This window comes from Antennarius striatus, chromosome 15 (genome assembly GCF_040054535.1).
Source record: "Antennarius striatus isolate MH-2024 chromosome 15, ASM4005453v1, whole genome shotgun sequence".
Classification (NCBI taxonomy): Eukaryota; Metazoa; Chordata; class Actinopteri; order Lophiiformes; family Antennariidae; genus Antennarius; species Antennarius striatus.
This window is the reverse complement of record NC_090790.1, coordinates 7,487,588-7,510,618: the sequence shown is the minus strand read 5'-3', so window position 1 is coordinate 7,510,618 and position 23,031 is coordinate 7,487,588. Positions and strand designations below refer to the sequence as shown.

The 23,031-nt window shown below is 38.5% G+C and overlaps 1 protein-coding gene across 1 annotated transcript; it reads left to right on the top strand.

Annotated features, from left to right (window-relative positions):
* Window positions 1-609: 609 nt before the first annotated feature.
* musk (muscle, skeletal, receptor tyrosine kinase) lies at window positions 610-20,912 on the top strand. Its single transcript, XM_068334868.1, has 17 exons — window positions 610-788; window positions 3,282-3,408; window positions 3,726-3,877; window positions 4,020-4,147; window positions 4,242-4,383; window positions 4,518-4,642; window positions 7,548-7,707; window positions 8,294-8,300; window positions 9,711-9,974; window positions 10,067-10,260; window positions 10,605-10,628; window positions 10,738-10,826; window positions 13,685-13,859; window positions 14,213-14,399; window positions 14,485-14,676; window positions 15,962-16,110; window positions 18,092-20,912. The coding sequence occupies exons 1-17, from the start codon at window positions 716-718 to the stop codon at window positions 18,790-18,792; spliced, it is 2,889 nt and encodes a 962-aa protein (XP_068190969.1). The 5' UTR covers window positions 610-715; the 3' UTR covers window positions 18,793-20,912.
* The last annotated feature ends 2,119 nt before the right edge of the window (window positions 20,913-23,031 follow it).

Below are 23,031 nucleotides of genomic sequence, written 5' to 3'. Positions count from 1 at the left end.
ACTGAAATGCCATTCCATTCCTAAAATAAAACCTGACGCACATGCAGGCAACAGGTGGACACAAAGGCTGTGTGTGTGTGTGGGGATTCACGTGTGTGTGAGATGATTCACAGCATGTGCTGTGTTGAATTACATATTTTTTGACATGTTGGAAAACAGATAAAGGCACATATACAGTGATATAGAGCTAAAGAGAGGTTTTTGTCTTGACTCAGTTTCTCTGCACTTCTGTATTTATGTCCCAAGGGTCTCTATTACCATAAGTTACTACTCTTTATCCTGTTCCTCATTGGCACTACATGGATATGACATGTTCAAACAGACATGGATGACACAGCAGGTCTTTGAATGCAGCTTGCCCTGTGGTTTGGTAACTAAACAGTGTTGTTGATTAAGGTGAATGGCGTCGCTCCAGCACTGGAGCTTGAGAGAGCAGTACCAAACCTGACTCTACATGAGGACAGCTAGCAGCTGTCCCCGTTCATCACAAACACACATGCAGATTCACAAACACACACACACACACACACACACACACACACACACACACACACACACACACACACATACACACACAGGACACATGGCTGTCTCTGGCTGCGACACGCCATGAACAAACACACTGACAAAGACAAACAAGAACATTGCTTTACCTGCCATGGAAAAAGAAACACCTTACCACTCAAATTGACTTGTTAAGAAAAAAAACCTGGAGATGAAGATGAAGATGGAAACTATTTCAGTATTCCTGCTGGTTGTGGTCACCTCAATTTATGGGCTTCAGAGAGGTATGTTACAGATGCCTTCACTCACAGAACTTTAAAAACAATTTTAAAAACATAATTCTTCAAAGTGTCGTTTAAAGTAAAATAAACATTATGCGTCTATTTTTTAATTCCGTACGGAAATATATCTACACATTTTTGAATGACTATGATGAGCTCAGCAGGTTGCAGGTAAACACATCAGTGTTTAGAAACAAGTAAAATAGAGGGCATTATTATATTTGACTTTCTGTATAAAGATTTTTCTTGAGCCAAATGCAAGTGAACTTTCTAGCACGCATGAGTGCAGATTGACTGTCTTCAACCACATCATACAGAGCAAAGCAAAGTTGTTTGTAGGCCATTAATTGTATATATAAGGTTAGAACTAGCTATTCCTTAGTGTATGTATTTATTATAACCACTTTAAAAATGAAGAACCATTCGCACAAATGTATCACACTCATATGATCTGAATTGAAAAAACAAACAAACTTTTACATACGGATTCATAACTAATGAAAGTAACCACGCAGGTTCATCTGAGATGGGTGTCATATCAAATGGTGCCACAATCTTCCTGACACAGAGCCCTGCAGACCAGGCGTCCGACATACAATACAGGCTTTATGAGCCAAGATGTACAGTATGGAGCGCACCAGAGACAGGTGGTGTGAAAGCTGCTGCCTTCTACCAGGGTGGATGTTGTTGCTAGGGGTGTCCCTACATTCATTGATCGTTGTTTTTTATCTTAAAATACACAGAAGGTTCAAAACAAACCAAAAAAAAAGCCTTACGCTCTATGACAGCTGGGATAGGCTCCAGCTCCCCGTGACCCGCTACGGCAGATTGATGAATGAATGAATTGCTTCATCTTGGCACACATATGCACACATGGATAGATAGATAGATAGGTAGATAGATAGATAGATAGATAGATAGATAGATAGATAGATAGATAGATAGATAGATAGATGGATAGATGGATAGATGGATAGATGGATAGATGGATAGATAGATAGATAGATAGATAGATAGATAGATAGATAGATAGATAGATAGATAGATAGATAGATAGATAGATAGATAGATAGATAGATAGATAGATAGATAGATAGATAGATAGATTTCAAACAATCATGTTTGGTAAACCTCACCCAATGCTTGGTGGAGGAAATAAACAACATGGGAACTGAAGGATGACTTCTACAGTCATATACTGTATACAGGAAAAATAGTGTGATGAAGATCTAATTAATACAAGAAGGTATAGAATTTAAGTGTTACGTTTTAAAAAGATGAACATTTTAGATCTATGCCCATATATGCAAGTCGTTTTGATTTGTCCACATGGCAATCCATTTAAGACGATGACCTTGAAAATTTTATTCACCTTCAATGGAGACAGTGTACTTTATTAGACTGTAAATGCACCAGAAACAGCTAAATGACTATTTTTAAAAAGTAGTTGACATTTTGCAGTCATGTCAGGGTTTCTGCTTGATTTACAGTAGCTCACTGTCTGTCTCCTTTTACAAGTCAAGCAGCAGCAGTGACCCAGGGTTGGTGTTGTGGATGTGAAATGGTTAATGTGAAACTTAAGGACAAAACAAACCAATGTCTTTTAAACTCTAATCCTTTTTTTTATTCATCTTTCTTGTGCTGTCCTTATCTGGTCCTATATTTTTTTGTCTCTTCTGTTTTCTATTTGTTCTCTTCCTCCCCGGAGTTCACACAGAGTTTAAAGCAACCCTGATGTCTCTGATCTGAATCCACATATAGACAGTTGCTGCCTTGGCCCTCTTCTATCTTCTTTTATCCATTTTCCCTTTCAACATCTTCTTTCTGTTTATACTCCTGCTCTTGTCGGCTTCTCTTAAATATCAGTCTTATGAATGCAAGGTTGTTTTCTGCTTTACCCCCGTCTCACTTGTCTGAAAAGCAACTCCCTTTCTCCCTCTACTCCCTTTGACAAATGAAGATGACCAAAGGATCTAATTAAAAAGCAACTGTATTTTTATTTAATCTAGCCACTTTCATTTGAAAATATATCATGTGTTGAAAGAAGATAGTACAGAATAGTATCTGAACTGATTAAAGATGGCAGCAATCCGTGTGTTTGCTTTAAATTCTCTTGAATTAAAAAAAGCCTTCACATAAAAAACTCCCCAGAAGTCATTCCACTGATCTTTCACTTAAACTAAGTAAAAGATCAGTGGAATGACAGAAACAGATGGCAACAAGAAAAACGAGAATGTGAAGAATGTCAAATGATTTGGCAGAAAAGATGCAGCTGTTTACACTTCCATGTAATGTCTAATTAAGAAATAAATTCTTTCTTTTGTAGAAGAAGTTATGAATTACTCTCTACATTTTCCAGGCAGTTTCGATTTTGGTAAATAATTGGTTGAACCATGACTAAGCTCAATAGAAGCGCATATGCAGGAGGAAAAGATCCCCAAATTGCTCTTCTTATACTGACTTCATATTTTGTCTGGATATGTGTGTCACCCATAGCGCCTCGTATCGTCACCTCATTAGAGACAATGGACGTGCTGTTGGATCACAATGCCACCCTGATCTGTGAGGTGGAGTCCCTCCCTCCTGCTGAAGTCACTTGGACTAAGAATAACCACCAGATTATGTAAGTCTACATCTGAACCCCTTTCAGCTACACCATTCAGCAAGCTATTGTACCTAAGGGAGTCAGGCTGGTGACTGAGCATACCAAGATTTAAATATCAATTAAATAAAATAACATACTGTATATCATGTTGACAACATTATGGCCATAACAAGGTTAATGAGAAAATATTTTTAAATAGTTTATCTACCATTAGTTTCTAATGATAAGGCAGCAATTGAATGAGTTAAGCAAGCCTCAATGATAACAATTATGAAAAACAGTATTAAGATTTTCTAGACATTTGTTAGTACTTGTACTTTTTTGTTTCTCACCAGGTACTATGACCCTCGGTACATATCCAAGGAGCAGGGACAAATGCTAATCATCCCTCATGTAAAAGAGTCAGACAATGGAGAGTACTGCTGCATCGCTAGCAACGGAATTGGAGAGCCAGCCAAGAGCTGTGGGGCTTTGCAATTAAAGATGAGTATGTCAGTTATCCTTTAAAAGTTGCATTCTAGAGTCTAGTTAGACTAAATGTTGAGTTGGATGCACAGTTACATTCAGTGAAAATCACTGTCAGCATCTTGAAACAAAGGCTGAACAAGTCAAATCTGTCTCTCAATCAGAGCCACAGATCAAACGTCATCCTACCAATTTAACACTTCTGGTAGAAGCCAAAGCAGTGCTGCCCTGTGTTACCCTCGGCAACCCCAAACCAGCCGTCACCTGGCTTAAAGATGATGAGCTAATCCAGGTATGGACATTTTCTTGTATTTCATCATATATAATATGAAATTATTGGAAGTTTGGAAGTATTTGAGGGGTGTCCCTGATGTCATCTCCTCCAGGTCACTGACCGTGTCACCATTCTTGACTATGGGGCATTGAAGATACATAAGATACAGAAAGAGGATGCAGGCCAGTATCGCTGTGTGGCCAGAAATAGTTTTGGTTTTGCCTTTTCAAAGCCTGTCACCATAGAGGTACAGGGTATGTATTGAAATACTTCTATTTTTGCCATGAACACATGTATAGATCTATGTTTTTTTCATCATTCTGTCGATAAATATTTGTCTCATCGCAGTAAGTTTTTGTGTCTGTGCTGTGTGTTTGTCCATGTTCAGCTCCAGCACGAATCTTACAGGTTCCAAAGGAGAAGAGAGTAGCATATGGCAGCCAGATTTCCCTGGAGTGCCGCGCCACTGGAAATCCAATCCCAACAATCACCTGGCTAGAAAATGGGAATACTGTGAGTGCTCAAGTTCCATGTAATAGCGAATCTTGACCAACTTGGGTTTGTTGAGATTCTTCCTAAACATAGTCAAAACCATCTAAACTTAACAAAACACACACTCTTCACTTTCTCATATCCCATCCATTGTAAAAATATCACGTATTGCAGTTCTGTGCATCCATTCATCCATCTCTTTATTTCCCACCTGTCATAAATGCATGTGTTCCCTCCGGGAATATTCTTGTCTTCTTTACAGCGGTTGAGTTCCACTCAGATGTCACTCAACACACCCGGTATCAGAGAAAATGTGTCACGTAGCTGACATTTTGACACATTGTCAGCCGCAGAGCCTTACTTAATTGGAAAGCTGTGACAATATCAGAGCAGATTACCAGGATGGCTAACATGCATTACAGAAATACTCATATGAGGTCGTATTTATCCATCCTTACATACTGTGGCATAAATCTGAGATTAAATGAGAGAAAATATTTAGTCTGCTTATAATGTAGGATTTTTTTTTCATAGCAGCCATTTTAACATAGAAATAGTTGAATAATAATTTAAATCTGCATTCCACTCAGGTCTGATGGGATCAGGTTGCTTCTATTGTAAAAATTGGCCCACTGCCACAATGAAGGGAACAGATACTTGAAAAATGTGATTAATTCAATCTGTGTTTAACTGATATTTCTACTCAGTGTAACTGTAGTGTCATTTTTATTGCTTATGCATGCAACATAATTGCTACCTAGCTACTGCTGACAAGACAAAATATAGAGATAAAACCACAACAAATAAGTGTGAGTGGAACCAAATTACATTCACCTACACAGTACCAGTCTCCTCTGACAAATATCATTCTTGGTGTTAAACAAACGGTGTCTGGATTGATGATTTAGCTCCACATTGATATTTAGTCTTTTAATGAAACAGCATGCTCTGATCTTAAATGGTTTAAGCTTCATGTGGCTCAAACAACAAAACAATTAAGATCTTAACACAGATACCAATTTAGACATGTGCATAAGCAAAAACACAAAAGTGAAACCAGGACACTTGGGACACATATACATACACTCCCAAGCACGCACACACACACACACACACACACACACACACACACACACACACACACACACACACACACACACACACACACACACACACACACACACACACACACACACACACACACACACACACACACACACACACACACACACATTAACACAAATACATTTTCAAAGCACTCAGATATTGGCTGTGGGATGACTGACATAAACAACCAAGGAATTTTGTTGATGACAGGGGATTGAGGTGATTATCCTCCATTCAGTCAATGATCCAAAGTGTTATTGACTGTAGTTGGGCTGGTTCTTGTTATAATTGAGCAGGATCTCGACTGGCCCTCATTTATAATCCCAAAAGTCTGTTTCGATGGTCTAAAAATCCATTATTGCTAGCACATGCTCTGTTCGTGTTACTGACAATTTATGCACTGAAATCATAAAAAGTAAGATCCATAGATAAGTGTTGTTTAATGTTTTAAATAAGCGACATACATAATAGTGTGTTGTGGTAATGACAATTATGGTTTGATTTTTCAATACAGTCTTTGACATGTTGTGGATGCTTTTAACAGTTGGGACGTTTACAACATTTACAGTAAATGTATCTATTGTCATATTAAAGAGAAGATGTAATGTATCCAACCAACACAAAGAATGATCTAATCAGTTTTTTGATGGCGTTTTCTGTCCAAAGAAAACATGAGTATTTATTTTGTTAAAAACCCTCTCTGGAGTCAAATGGGTTTAATGAGATTTGATTATTCCCTGTAGAAATATGCTAAACGTTACATCCAATATAACCCAACTGGCTACATCATGGGCATGACATTATATACTTTCCCACATTATTATATAACAATAACCATTTTTTTAAATAGGCAGTCAACATAGTTTATGAGCAGACATGTACCACACATTGCCTAGATATTTAATGGTCTTGGGTGCTAGCTGCATTGCAATTACAGGCTCATGATGCTTGTAAATTTGTGTGTGTGTGTGTGTGTGTGTGTGTGTGTGTGTGCGTGCGTGCGTGCGTGCGTGCGTGTGCTTGTGTGTGTGCTATATATAATAACTATTTAGCAGCTTGTCGAGGTAATTAATTTCAACAGGGTTGGATGGAGTTTGTTTTAAAAACTGGCAGCTTCATACACAACCCATATAAATAGAGACAAATCAGTTCCTCAGCTCCACCATACTAAAGACCCACATTATAAACCACAGTTATTTGTAAATGTTGTAAATACCAAACTGAGAAAACCAAATGCATTCTGTTTAGCTGCATTAATGGTCATAAAAAATAATGCATATTCTGCCAACAACTCAATACCCCTGACCAAATAATATAATCAGAATATGAATACTCAATATATCAAATCTCATCACCTATAAAGCTTGTATATCATGTTTGGCTTGTTAAATTTTCAGAGACAATAAAGAAAAGGTTCGTACAAAATATCGCTCCTCTGTCACTAAAGTCCCTCCATAACCAGGGCAGTACTGAAAGTGAGACTAAGTTTCTTATCTCAAGGCTTCACATGAAATAATTTCTAAGGTGAAGGATAACTGTTCACATGATGTGTGAAGCTGTGTGATGTGAAAAGAATCGATTGTTGTGACATTGTCCACAGAAACTGTAAGTATCATCAAAATTCACTGCAACTCTCAAAGGTGATTCAATTCTCTCAGCCATCTCTCCAGCTGCAGAACATGTTTTAACTTTAAATACCTGCACCAAATAATAGAGCTTTGATCCTGGAGAAGAGAAAACAAAGTCTTTCTATCTAAAATCTTAATTTTTGAATTTGTCTTTGTATAGTGACACATATCTTGATTTTTTTTCCCTTAAGATCTCTGGTGCATCAGTAGAAGAAACTTTGTCGGAAGAGGTTATCCTGTCCATTCTTAAGGTGACGGCAAATAAACCAGCTCTGTATACGTGCCTTGCCTCCAACAGACACAGCGCAGGAGCGAACACCGTCAAGGCAACTGCTAAAGTCACCGTCACAGGTCAGTTTTGACATTAATGTGTGACACATTAAAAAGTTACTGATAGACATTTGAAGCCATTAGTTCTTTGTGTAATGGGAGATTGTTAACACTTGGGCTTGACTTATGGTTACTGCCATATGTAGTAGCTGTGTGTTGTGTAGGTTCAGCTGTTTGTTTCCATCCCCCATCCTTCCATTTGGGCTGATGCCTCAGACTCAATCCCCCATGTTCCCAATGATTACAGTCACCTAAACGCACACACACAAACACACACACACACACACACACACACACACACACACACACACACACACACACACACACACACACACACACACACACACACACACACACACACACACACACACACACACACACACACATACACACACACTGCCTGCCTGACCACACAGAATGTCCCTCCACCTGGTTGCCCTCCAGTCTCTTTGCAGCTACCAATGAATCTGTGACAGAAACACCATGGTTGGTGTCATCTCCTTACTAAGTATGACTTTTGTCCTGTTTTCTTCTTGGTTCTTCTCTCCCTTGTTGTTGTTTGTGTACCTTCAACCATCATCCTCTGGATATTGCCACTTCCCCATAGAGTGGAGGTAAGGAAAACACTCTGGACCTTTTGTCTTGTTGAAACAAATGTGAACTATGTAACTGCTAAGAGAGGGTGATAGACAGAGTGGCAGAATGTGATAAAGGAAGTTGAATGGCAAAAAAATATAAATCAATTAAGAAAAAGAATTGCAGCTTGCAGATGACATCAGATCTAACTGTTGATTTGTACATGTACACAGCATTTACCGAATGTTTAAGGGAGGTGGAAGAACAAAGCCAAAGATGTAAAGTAGAGAGAAGCCAGAGATGGTAGAATGATAGATTACTTTGACGGGTCAGCCAAGTGAGGTCATGTGACTTAAACCAACTTCAGTAAAGTGGTGAAAGCTGGAGTTTTTTGGGGTTTTTTTTATTTTTTTAATGAAATTGCAGTATTCACACAGTTGAAATCATCAGAAAGGTCATTCAAAATGTGAATCATGTCCAAGCTGGGCAATAAATACATATAACATCTGAAAAGTAGGTTCAGTGGGTATTTATGTAGGCTCTGTTCAAGACAGACGGACAGACTCTTTCTCAAATGAACCCTCTACAACCTCTTTCATTATCAATATCTGAATGATTTGTAAAACAGTAAATTACTTTGATAGAAGTTGACCATGGGTACACACATGTCCACCCAATTTAATTAATTGTCAGTCACAGCTTTAAATTACTGACTTTACCTACATTAAGTACCGGTCTTTTTGTTTTTGTGTTCCCCTTGTAAAATAAAAAAAACTTATACATAGAAATTCCAGTTGGGTCTGAACAGCACAATTACAAATGAAAAAGAATGCTACACTTAATTTTCTGGTCTAGTGCAGTGGTTGTCATCCGTTTTTTCAGGTCACCCTGTAAAAGTCCACAAAATCTTGAGTCACTCCAGCCTAAACTACTTAGAAAGTACAGCCTTCATCCCTCTGACGCACGTAGACTCACAGTTTGTAGGATTACAGCAAATTAAGAGCAAATTGGCTAGTGGTATCGTGCTTGAGGGTGATTCAAAATGTGCAGGAGACGGGGATCAAACCACCACCCAGCCCCCCCATGCTATTAATCAGGAAAACTTGAACCAGATGGGGCACTCCCATTTGCTCTACTGTGACAGGAATGGGTGACAGACAAACACTTCCAAAGTCCTCATTTTCCCCCTTTAAATATTCTTGATGCTTCTTTGGCTCCATTTTCTCAGCTCACTACATACTGTATACTGTTGAGAATGGAAGCAGAAATGCAATTAGTATGCTTTACCCGAAATCCATCGACTGCCATGCTCTGAAATAGTATTGCAAAAGTGTGACCTTCTGTGATGCATGCACATTGTGAATGACCTTAAGTAACACAACAAATAAAAAAATTCTTGTTCTCTGTGTCTGCTCTTGTTTGTGTTAATATGTGTCTTCTTCCCACAGGCTCTACAAGAGTGTAACAGGTTACTGCAGTGCGTATCGTGGAGATGTGTGTCGAACCGTGCTGCAAGATGATTTGCTGGTTTTTTTCAACTCCTCTCTCTCCGACCCTGAGGAAATGCAGGAGTATTTGGTTCAGAGCTGGTGGACAGAGCTGGAAGAGCTGAGTCTTCTCTGTAGCCCTGCAGTTCGCTCACTCCTCTGTCACTCCTCTTTTCCTGACTGTAACCCATCAGGACTAGGACCAGCAGCCAAACCTGTTTGCAGGTAACTCAACCAAATCTCTCAATTGGCTTTGAATTAAAATCACAGAGTAAATGAATGCATGGATTAAGGACCCTTATTTTCTCTCAAATCAGAGAGCACTGTCTGGCTGTGAAGGAGCTGTACTGCCATAAGGAGTGGTTGTTGCTAGAGGGCAGAAGTTCTGTCCAGCCTGGTCTTTTCAGCTCTGTTAGTGGGCCCCGCACTCCCAGTTCACTGCTGCCCAACTGTCAGACCTTACCAAGTCTTCACACAGACCCAGATGCTTGTACTCATGTCCCATTTGTGGGTAAGATATCTGTAATCTTGGAGTTACAGTTGGCTGTAACAACAACAAAGAAGTATCCTGTTTCTAGAATATGCTGAGACTGACCTTTGTACATTCTGTGCTGTAGAAAGAATGTAGCATAAAAGCAGAAAAAGAAAAGGAGGAGTTGGCGGGGTTCTTGTGTGCTGAGGGCCAAATCAGACTGATAGTGATGAAGTCATTAAGATGGCCCAGCTAAACAAAATACAACCATCAGTATACTTCTTTTTCATGATATAATCTTAAGTAGACTGAAAAAACTTGCAGGCTTTATCCATTTCCCCTTCATACTGTTATATATTCATCTGTTCTTTTCTACATTTTAGCCGTCAAGACAGATGAAATTACAAGTAAGTTGACAGCATTTAAACCGAACAAAAATTTACTTGTATGAAGTATCAGAATATTGTTTGAATAATTATGTAAATATGATTCATATTTTTTATTTACCATCAACAGCAACATGTTACAATGACAGAGGTCGTTTCTACCAAGGAAATATCAATATAACGGGATCTGGGATACCGTGTCAGTCCTGGAGCCAACAGGTATTGTGCCTTTTGTGGAGACCACATAAATCCACACGACTGAAATATGTTGGGTTGGTTTAAAATGCATGGAAAGAGAAGAGTGGAAATATAAAATTACAAAAAGTCAAAGGACATTGAAATGAATGTCCAACCATCCATCCATCCTTCCGTCTATCCACCCATCCATCCATCCAGGATCCTTAGACCACACAAACCTCTCCACCACGATAAGGTGATGGTTCCTTGGAGAGGATGAACATCCAACCAAAAACCACTAAATAAAGATTAATAACATTAAAATAAAACAACTGCTGAGCCACTCAATTGAGCACTGATAACATTTTCCTGCTTTGACATCAGCAAGATCATTAATGTAGCTGAAGGTGCTATTTAAGAATCCGAGCGTTTAAGCAGATTTAAATCTGTAACACATTAAACTTCAGCTGATATTTTTTGTGTGGATGTTGTTTTATTTCACACATTGCTGACCAACCAAAAAAAACATCCAAAAAGTGCTTACAACTCAGTACACAAGCAGAGACCCGGATATGCTCCCACACAAACATAAACATTCCCTGCTCCAAAAGCCTCTTCGTGTTTTTATGGCTTCACTCAGTGAGAGGGTCTGTTAGGGTGAACTGTTATTACCCTCCTGTCCAGCGTCTGTTGAAGTGCAGATGTGTGTATGTGTGTGTGTGTGTGTGCGTGCGTGCGTGTGTGCATGTGTGTGTGTATGTTTGCCAGGTCAGCAGAGAGGGAGGGGCATGTTGTGTCACATCCTGTATCTGGAAGCAATTAGTTTTCACAAGCACATTCTGCACAAACTAATACATACAAACATTTAACATTCGCTGACATACCGAGACGTATGTGTCACTGAGAGAATTAATCAATCACAAAGATTTTCAAATACAGGTAGTCCTCAATTTATGAATATTTGACTTACAAACATTCAAAGATACCAACAAACGCACTGTCATAATCGACTATTGGCCTGCAGTTCCCCTTTCTGCCACAACCCCCGCTGCACAGCACCACTGCGTTCATGCAGCTCCAACACTCGTCTCCATCTCTTGTTTGTTGTTGTCTCTGTTAGCTTCTCAGAGTGTCAGGCTTAGTAATTGTGATACTTTACTGTTTATCATGGATAATAAAGCAAAGGCTAGTGAAGATAGTGGAAGCAGTGACAATCTGTCTCTAACCAATAATTATTCCTCAAATGGTGATTATAGATATAAATGTCATAAATACCAGCTAACAAACCATTCAACTTACGAACAACATCTCAGAACCAATTGTGTTCATATGTTGAGGTTTAGCTGTATTTCATTATATTTGTATTCTCACAAATATTTTCTCATTTATCACAATTACAGATTGTGATCAATCATGTTTTAACCATCAGTGTAAAAACTATACATTAAATAATTACAATACATCGAATGATAAATAAAATTACGACACATACTGACACAAAAACAGCTTAATTAAATTTATAAAAAGCAAATTAATTTATACAATCAATTCAGTTAATTAAATTAATATTAATATATGGGTAATATGTAATATTTTGATAACTGGCTTGTTTTAAGACCAGTAAATGGTAATGACCCTGATAGGCGGCTAATAAAGAACAAAAAAGCTGTTTTTTTATTTTTTATTTTAATACCACACAAACTACATAATAAATACAGTGGTGCCTCAAATCTACTGCTTTGACATGAGTTTTGATTTTCTGTATACTTGCTGACTTTAAGTAACATGTGACTTTCATCTATTCTGGGCCATCAGTCACAGGAAGGCCAGCTGTTCCTAATATTTCGAACAGGCACTCGTTTTTCTAAACTCCACAATACAGGATTTTTGTCTCCATCTAAAATATGTGTTTACATTTGATGCATCATTTCACAGATGCCATTTAATGCATTACACATACATAGGAAATGAGTACAAAACTCTAACGTTCCACATGTCACAAGTTTAGCATATACTCAAAACGTGAAGATATATGGAGCCAAACAAAACTTCTTTTTGCAACAAAAATTACATTTTTGTTTGATCAGTCAAGACAACAGCTGCTTCTTGTCATAACAAGTCCATTAAATGTAATAAATCACTTAACTTCAAATGTTAATTTATACTGATATTTGCAAACTATTCCATCTAAGTCATTGTTAGGGTTATATTCATCATCTGTTTATTATTAACCATACTGTGACATAATGCATATGGGTTATGTGACCTAACACAAGTAGTTTCAGTTAACAGAGTAGTTTTTGGGTGTTGGACTTTGGCAACAAATCGTACAAACAAAAGTACATAAACAAGAAATGCTCAACGGATGTCATCATTGGGATTTTAGGACTTCTTCTATTAATCCTGGCACAAGTGTAACATTTTCTATTGGTCTATTCAGCTCATAGCCTCACATCTCTCTGGATGAACTGCAACATTGCAGTTTTGATGACTAAAGCTCACACAAAGATACCAGATGTTCAGTGTTTATGTTGGCACTCTAAGTCATAGAAATGAACATTTTCTGCATTAGCTCTTGAAAATACAGCAAGAAAGGTATTGTACAGACTTTCATGATCCCTTAAGACAAGTTTCCCTTTTGTCCCTTTCGAGAGCACAGGGTCTGATCCAAAGTACAACCAAATGGCTCAATCAAAAACACCTCTGGACACATGTAGGACACAGATGTACTTTACAATAGCAAACATCTGACGGATGTGGAGTAAAGGGAATGTTTCTAAAATACTACACTTGTGTAGAGCACTACATCTTCTCTGTTCCCTTGAAACTGGGTCTTTTTATTACAATCATTGAGTTTCACTATGATTTTCTCTCTCCTACCATCCTGTCATGCTCTGCAGATTCCCCACCAGCACAGACTATCTGTAGACGTGATCCCAGAGTTAAAGAACTCTGTCAACTACTGCAGGAACCCGGGTGGAGTCAATGATAGGCCCTGGTGCTACACCTCAAATCCCAACGTACGTTGGGAGTACTGCACTGTTACACAATGTGGGGAGGAGAGAACACTATCAGGTACTTACTTTTGTATTTCTTCCATCATTTGCCAATTGTTGGGGCTCTACCTGGAAAATGCACTTGTCTAAAGGAATGTGTAAAATATTATTTTGCCATTGGGCGAAATAATATATTTGGAAATGTAATACTGTGGTGCCAGATTGGAGATAGGTCAACCATCCATCTTTTAAAATTTTGAAGGTTATTTACAACATTGATATTTGAAGTAATGTGTCCACCACACAGATATTAAGCTTCAGCTGACTGACATAATACTGTGTGACAAAGCTCAGTCTAGCAGTAAATTTTGATTGAAATCTAAATTGAATTGAAGAATTTCAACATCACACCTTGATATGGACTCTTTCTAGAAATGAAACCAGAGACACCAGGCCCTCGTCAGACCGCTCATCTCCCTCCAACAACCACAGCATCATCTCCAGCTTACTCCATGTCTGTCATCGTCATCATCCTCACCACACTTGCAGCTGTAGTCCTCCTCACTATTGCCATCCTTGCCTGTCGCAGACAGAGGAGGCAGTGGAGAAACCGGAAAAGGTGACAACAATGCATTTGGGATGAACATTTCTTCATCTTTGTGTTCATCTTTTTTTCTGAAATGCCTTTGCCTTTCTCTCCTCAGGGTAATAAACAGCCCAGCGCTGAGCACTCTTCCATCAGAGCTCCTGCTGGATCGCCTCCACCCCAACCCCATGTACCAGCGGGTTCCACTGCTGCTGAACTCCAAACTCCTGGCACTCGAGTATCCTCGAAATAATATTCAATATGTTAGGGATATCGGAGAGGGTGCCTTTGGACGAGTTTTCCAAGCCAGGTGAGAGGAAGATGAAAAGATAAAAAAAGATGATGGAAGAAATTATATTCATAAGCATATAAATATACTGTATTTAGATAGCACAGTGTCGCAGTGAGTAGCGCTGTCGCCTCACAGCAAGACAGTTCCAGGTTTGAGCCCACTCTCTTCGGAGTTTGTATGTTCTCTTTGTATGTTACTATTAACCATGAAAAACATGAAAAGACTATCAGAATCAGAATCAGAAAAAGTTTTATTACCAGGTACAGTAAAGTTTACCATATGAGGAACTTGACGCGGTGTCAGTGCATTAAAAGGTGGAAGAGAATCAATGAGGAATAAGGAATAAAAAAACTATTTACAATTTACAGTTTACATTACGGTGAGATGAGATATACATGGTTGGTGTTTACAGGCGAAGAAGAGAAGTCCAAAGAGTAAACTGTCTTTGCAGAGTGGTGAGGGGCGGATGGTTACCTCGGGGCGGGGGGGCATATTGTGTGATTATAAATAGTGAATAAGGTTACAGTGCATAAAACACATTCAGCACTACTGTACTGTAGGGGCTGATAGTAGTGTAACAGTAGCTCTTAAAATGATAAAGAGGGATGTCCTTCGTGACAGCTTCCTTCATGAAAACTCGTAAGGATGACATATAGACACCCTTGAGAAGATACACATGCATGGACACAAGCAAACACACACACACACACACACACACACACACACACACACACACACACACACACACACACACACACACACACACACACACACACACACACACACACACACTGTGGACCTAAATAGTCTGGAAGAGTAAATCTACCTTGACAGATGGATCTCACGCGTGCATGACTGCATGTTTTCCATACATGAGTGTAGTTTTGTGTTTGTAAACTATATATAAATCTACACCAAAAAACAGCATGACTTCAGTTTGTCCCTCCAGCGAGGAAACAAAGGAAGTGACTGCCATTATTGTTGTAAGATGGGGGACGTGCCAGTTCACCCCCTGATGCTTACAATATTTTGAGTGGAAAAAAAGTATTTTCACTACGGAAATTTATAAAAGATTTATGTATTTATTTATGTATTTATTTGTTCTTTTCATTACTGAGTAGTCACATGCAAGATATTTTGAGATTAAATTGCTTGTTACTGAAAAACTCACGGAATGATATAGTACACTACAGTTAACACTAAAAGTTTTATTTTTGAACGTCTACCTTGCCACTAAAGATTAAAAAGAATGATCCCTCCTTTTCTGTGCTTGAATCTTGCTCTGCATGACTCTTCGATGTAGAGCTCCAAGTCTGCTGCCACTGGAGTCTTTCACGATGGTGGCCGTGAAGATGCTAAAGGAAGAAGCGTCAGCTGACATGCAGAATGACTTCCAGAGAGAGGCGGCACTTATGGCCCAATTCGACCATCCCAACATCGTACGACTACTTGGTGGGTTTATCACACAACAGCTCAATCAGTGTTAAAAAAGACAAAAATAATACCACTCAACAGACATGTTAGCAATATTTTTTCCTTTGTGTTATTTCTGTTTTTACATAATAATTTATGTCAGAACGGTTTCACTAAAGTTGCTATAAAACTGCTCAAAATTCATATAGGACTCTTTCTAAGTAAATAAACAATGGCTGACAGCTAATGGACCTTTGTTTGACCTGAGTAAAACAAAGGTCCTTTATTTTATTACCATGTATCTAATCTAATACTAACAGCTCATATCCACATATATTTCCAGGAAGACATATAGCGATACAGAGCACTCCACATATCACTGTTGAGAGTAAACAGCACCATCACTCATTGACTGAGCAGGTAGACGCGTCATTATATGGATCCATTTTACTGCTCTCATGGTTGTGATATGTTTTAAATCAGCTGTCCCTGTAATGAAAACAGATTATCAGAAACAGCGACGTTTGTCTCCTGACATTTATTTTGAGCGACTCTTCCGGAGACAGAAGCTACTCCAAAACCTCCCATGCATGTGACGCCAGAGTTAATCTAATTATCTAGTTAATCTCTAATTACCTATATGTGTAAAAATATATGCAACATCCATAATGTGCATGTCACAAAATTAGAGCTACCACATGTGTGCATGCCGTTACATTTTCAGATGTACTTGGATGACTTGAGCCTCTATGTTCCTTATATTTAGCGATGAAGTGACACATTTTGATCCTGCTACGACCTCCATCTGAGACTGCTACTGTTAAACCAAGACACACACACACACACACACACACACACACACACACACACACACACACACACACACACACACACACACACACACACACACACACACACACACACACACACACACACACACACACACACACAAATATAATACCCTACACACTCATAACCACACATCCCAGAGAGCAGCGATCTTGGAATTGTTCCACTCTGTGACCCACAGGACATGAACAAACTCAACTTGACCTCCTTGCCACCCTTCTACTGTTCCATGTTGGAGTCAGATGGCAAAAACATTACTGTTAAAAAAAAAAAGCATGTAGATATGCATGATCTTGTTTTGGAGTGCTTGTTCATTCTCTACGCTTATATACTGAGAGACAACATCTCATTAAATTGTGCATTTGCATTGCTTTGCGCCTTTTTAGTGGTTTTGTTTTAATGTCAGAAAATCTGTTATGAGTGTACAGATTACGTGTGCAGGGCTAAGCACAGCATTCATTAATTCCTCTAAATACCGCAGGAATTCATAGATAAATGTGGAGACAGTCAGTCTTTTATAGGGTAATAGGACAGTAAATCGAGTCAAGTGAACCTGATTAGTGGAACTTCAAGAACCTCAGGATGAACTTCTTGATTTTCAAGATTATTTGAATTACATTAATTTTCTAGTATTTGTCATAGTTAAACAACGGTTTTTCTTTTGGCAATCATCAAATCAAATCACTTTATTTTCAAGTGCATGCAAACGTTTTCTAAAATGGAAGCTGTTGACCAAACACAAACAATATTTCAAGTTTCTACAGACCTAAATTAAGATCTTTTGAAAGAAAGAAGTGCATCCACAATTATCCCACTGCTAAAGTTCAGTTCTTTACCTGACTAAATTTGGTCAAGGTATGGACAGGGCAGGAGAACACAGAGTTAATTTAAAAAGCTGATATGTTTACTTCACAGGGCTGCTGATCTGTGTACAGTATGTATGTGGCCATCTCATACACATATCAGGTGGTCTGTCTCTATCAAGCTTAATATTTTTCTGCCTTTACAGTGAATAAATTCTTTAACTAATTTATGATATATATATTTGGTGTGATTGTATTAATGGTATAGTCAACATGTTTATGTGGTTAGGTATTTGTGCTGTAAAAATCCACAGGTGTTCATATATTCTGTGAGATCAAGAGATTAAATATTCTTTTTTTTCTCCTAGGAGTGTGTGCAGTGGGTAAACCTATGTGCCTGATGTTCGAGTACATGGCCCACGGCGACCTCAATGAGTTTCTGCGCCGTAGATCTCCTACTCAGTCAGTGCGCTCCCTCAGCCATGCCAGTTTATCGGGTCCCAGTTTTTGCTCGGAGCTGGAAGCGGGGCTTCTGTCTTGCACCGAACTACTGTCTATCTCGAAGCAGATTGCAGCAGGAATGGCGTACCTGTCAGAACGAAAGTTTGTCCACCGTGACCTCGCGACGCGGAACTGCCTGGTCGGCGAGGAAATGGTGGTTAAGATTGCAGACTTTGGCCTCTCCAGGAACATTTACTCGGCTGATTACTACAAAGCCAATGAGAATGATGCCATCCCCATCCGCTGGATGCCCCCAGAATCTATTTTTTATAACCGCTACACTACTGAATCTGATGTCTGGGCCTATGGCGTAGTTCTGTGGGAGATTTTCTCCCATGGTATGCAGCCATACTATGGTATGGGTCATGAGGAGGTTATTTACTATGTGAGAGACGGTCACATCCTCTCCTGTCCTGAGAACTGTCCTTTGGAGCTGTATAATCTGATGAGGCTCTGTTGGAGTACACATCCATCAGACAGGCCCAGCTTTAGCAGCATACACCGGATACTGGAGCGAATGCATCAAAACACATTGAGTGTGAATGCTGACACAGAGGCTGACCGCTAACCAGAAATATTTCCACAACAAAGCTTCCATATGTAAGAAAAACATCGTCTTTTAGGTACTTATGCCTGAAAACACACTTTTAAAAAACTCTACAGTACATGCCTTTTCAGTAATATATTTTTTTATGCAAGTTTTTTGATCTGTGATGTTTTTGGAACATTGACAATTTTAATAATTTCCATATTGTTGTATTAAGAGTTTACCAGCACATGTTTAACAGGCAGGTACTAAATCGCTTTAAGAACAGACTCTAACCCTTGACCTCTGATCCAAGAGCTTTAATGTTGAAAGAATTAAGCACACATCATAGATGCGCTCAGAAATAATGCTTCATCCATTTTATGTGGAATAATTGGATTTCTTTATTTCTGATTCCAACATTAGGACTGAAAAGTAAACTTTACATGACAATGAACACATTTTAGTGTCTGCTTTAAAATATGTATTGTCACTTCTAATTCCACAGTGGCACACAATCACTTTAAATCCTTGATGTGGATTGTTTTTATTGACAAGTTGATATTCCATTTCTGGGCATTCTTGTTATCTTTTTGGTGTCTTCTTGTTGTTGTTGATTTTTGTCAGGCATTTCAGTTGATTTTAGTTTAGTTGAATATTTATTACAACCCAACTGTTTTGGCTGCAGTGGTACTATTTGGTTCAATAACGAATGACCTTTTATAACCTAACTGAAATAGGCACACAATTCTTTATTGCAGTTCGGCGGAAGTCATTTTCCGAACCCATTCCAGTCCCTGAAAGTAGACTCTTGAAAAATGACAACAATATTCTGTATGTTCACAATTGCTCTCTTTGAAGAGAGTTAATATTTAATTGGATATCATAAAGATAGACCATCTTTCTTACAGATCAGATTGGCTGTCTGGTCTTAGTCCAACTGAGCTAAATTGGATTATGGTGTGTTCGGACACATAGTGAAGCAATTTTTTTTTTTTCATTGATTCTAGCAGAAGTATTTTTTCTTCCCAATCAGCCAGAATAATTTATTGTGCATTAGCGACAAGACACCAAGCACTGGCCCAGAAGGGTGTGAATGTCCTTGTGTCTGAAGTAAACCTTGGTCACTACCTAACTTCAGTACCCACCAGAGAACTTCTGGTTCTTTCTCTTCATCTCCTCCCTCTTCAGTACTCGCATGAAGGAGAGTGCAATTCTTCTCCAGTTAGCAGTCTAAAACACATAAACACTCCACAGCATGTATGTTCATGGTTCTCTGCTACAGACACAAATCCACTTTTGAATCCCAAAAGTTTCAAAGTAAACTGAACTCTCCTCCTGTCATAAACAAATCTAAATAAATAAATAAAGAGCAGTGGGTGTTAATTCCTCCAAAGGTTCCAGCTGTTCACCCAGGTGTTGTCTCCAGAGAATGGTAGGTCTTTGCAGCTGAACTCTAGCTGTAGACCTCAGCTCTATCTGGTCCTATGACAATCAGAAAAGCCCACTATATGTGGATATTATTATTATTTTCTTTCATGTTTTTTTACTTTTGCTGAAGATTAATATTTAAAACTCTTACAAATGATGCAAACATTATTGTTCCATCATTTTTTTGTATTTTTTTTCTGTTTGAACACACCGTAAAGATCATACTACACATAATAAGTACAGGATTCATTCATGTATCATTCATCAGTCAAAATAGTGTTCGTTTTCCTTTATTAAGAGACTAATTTTGATGTCAGATGTGTCTGTCAGATAAATAGTGTGTTGTTCCTTTTTATTATGGTGTGATTCTTCTTTTGTTTTCTAATTACAGTATTTGTGATATCATACAACGATCCAAGATGTGCTCTATTTTCTCTTACATTTAAAGTGTGTGGGGTTTAATAGCAGATTGCCTCTCTTTCCAAGAACAGAGGAAAACCTACAGAGGTGATAGTAACATGAGAGATATTCTTTAGAGGTGGTGATTCGTTTTTCTGGTCTGTGCTGAAGAAGAACAATAAAAAAACCTTGTTGTGATTATTTTCAGGTCATTTAAGACTATAGAAAACATAATTATTATTACTAATATAATGTCTTTCCTTGAATCACATGAACTGGACCTCTTGTTATTGTATTTCTTTGTACTGTTTGCTAATAAATATCTACATGAGAGTGTTTGTGTTTAAGAGCTGTACAATATCATCATTTTTTTACAAAAAGATGTGCATGAATCTTATGTGCTGATAAATTAAAAATCAATTAAATATTTTATCTGGATAAAGTTGATTTGAGATTCCATAAATTGATTTTTGATTCCTATGCTAATTTGGAATGACATACTCTGCTAATTCTGCTGCTTATTCTTTGATTCTGGATGCCAAAACTTCATAGTGCGTCCATCAGGGAAATTTAATATCACTAAATACAACGATAATGAACCCATTTTATTTCTTGTGCACAGGTAGAAATTTTGTCCGAACAGAAAATTGAGAAAATCTGAGACAATTCTCAAACTAAATTTCAATTGTTTTGTTTTAATTGTTTAAGATGTTTAATATGCTAGACCACTGATTGTCAAATAGTGTGGTGTGCCCTCCAAATGGGGGCTGCAATGAGGTGCTTGGGAGGCGCATGTATTCCCAAGGAACATGCAAAACTAGCCTTGACTTTGTCATTGATTTACCAGAATAAAATGTAATTGCACATCTGCTACAGTAGGGGGCAGTGGCACTTTCACGTTTACATGTTAATGTACCATTACAATTAAATGCAATTACCATTAATTGTAATTAACAGAGCATGCACAGGAAGTATTTACTCCTCTACTATGGTGAAGGGTATTTTTTTCACGTGTCGGGTGGAGAGTTCAAAATGCTGGTCTTCCATTGTGTCAACATCATTCACACCATGTAAGTCCTGCAAGAGCGGCTCTGAAAATAAAAGGGAGGCAGCAACTCTACCAAAGCATCTATTTTCTGGTGTAGTAAAGGGATAGAGACAAATCCACAAACATACCCACAGCAAATGACATGTGCCTCAAAACTACATAAGTGTTATTTGTGGGCCACCCACACTTGACATAAAGGTTGTGGCCAAGGCAAACATAGAAATAAAGAATGCCTGTAGAAGATGAAAAATTACCAAGTTGATTGACTTCAAACTCTAAAATGTTGGTTATTACAACTAGAAGGACACAAGGGAATTTTACCCTCCTGTCTCCGAGTCCCTAAGCTCTTGCTCCCAATTTATTTAACCATACCCATACAGGCATCCACCCCAATCCACTGTAGCAGCTTCTTAGGTGTAGTTCTACCATACACCACTAGAGGGGTCAGAGAGGAATCAATGGATGCAAATTCAACAAGTATAGCCTATTATACATGATTGTTACAAAGTTATTGGTATTTACATTAAACATAACATTGTTTTTTTTTGGTGAGTGATGTGTCCTTATATCCATGGGTCCCTCTCATTTTTGTGAAAGTGTGTGCCTTAATTTATGGAGGACATTGTGTGTGTGTGTGTGTGTGTGTGTGTGCGTGCGTGCGTGCCTGCCTGCCTGCGTGCGTGCGTGCCTGTGTGTGTGTGTGCGTGCGTGCATGCGTGGGCATGCTTTATGGGGATGCGAGATGTAAACTGTTTAAACTAGGCAGCAGGGAGTTCAGCCTGGACTAGTCATCCCTCTTCTTCATCTAAACTGCGGATTAGACCATTTTACTTCTACATGCTCCTGCACATCTTTCCCTGCACTTCCTACAGGATTCTCTGTCTGCGTTCTATTCTCTATTTGAGAGTCCATATTGCCATCTGTACTTTAATGTCTCTATGATATGGATGATATGGTTTACGAGAAGGAATCTTTACTCTCCTGTTCAATTTATATCTTCCTTTTGGCCTCCTTTTGGTTTAATGCTACAGTTTTAGTTAATAGGTAGCATAAATTCAGCTGCAAATATGGGAATATAAACCCCGTTCACAGTGAATTAGCTGCTTGTCCATTATCTAAACAAAAGGTTATCTCTAAAACTCTAAAACCTTCCTTCAACTCAAATCACAATTTTCAGTGTTTGGAAATTGATTTTGGAATGAAAAATCCCTTCCCATTATGTCATGATCTCCTTTGGCTCTAAAATCTGACAATTTTTCAGAGCAAACTGGATCCATTTCATGTGTTGAAACTTTTGTCATCCGAGGTCACGCGACTTCTGGCTGTCCTGTCATGAACACAGCTCTGTTTTTATTATCTTGCTAACTTTTCCATGCATCATACATCAAACTGAAAACAGGAAT

Coding starts and splice junctions, on each gene's coding strand:
- musk (XM_068334868.1), top strand. CDS start 716: ATGAAGATGAAGATGGAAACTATTTCAGTATTCCTGCTGGTTGTGGTC. Junction 9,975..10,066: donor GCAGCCAAACCTGTTTGCAG/GTAACTCAACCA, acceptor CTCTCAAATCAG/AGAGCACTGTCTGGCTGTGA. Junction 13,860..14,212: donor GGAGGAGAGAACACTATCAG/GTACTTACTTTT, acceptor GACTCTTTCTAG/AAATGAAACCAGAGACACCA.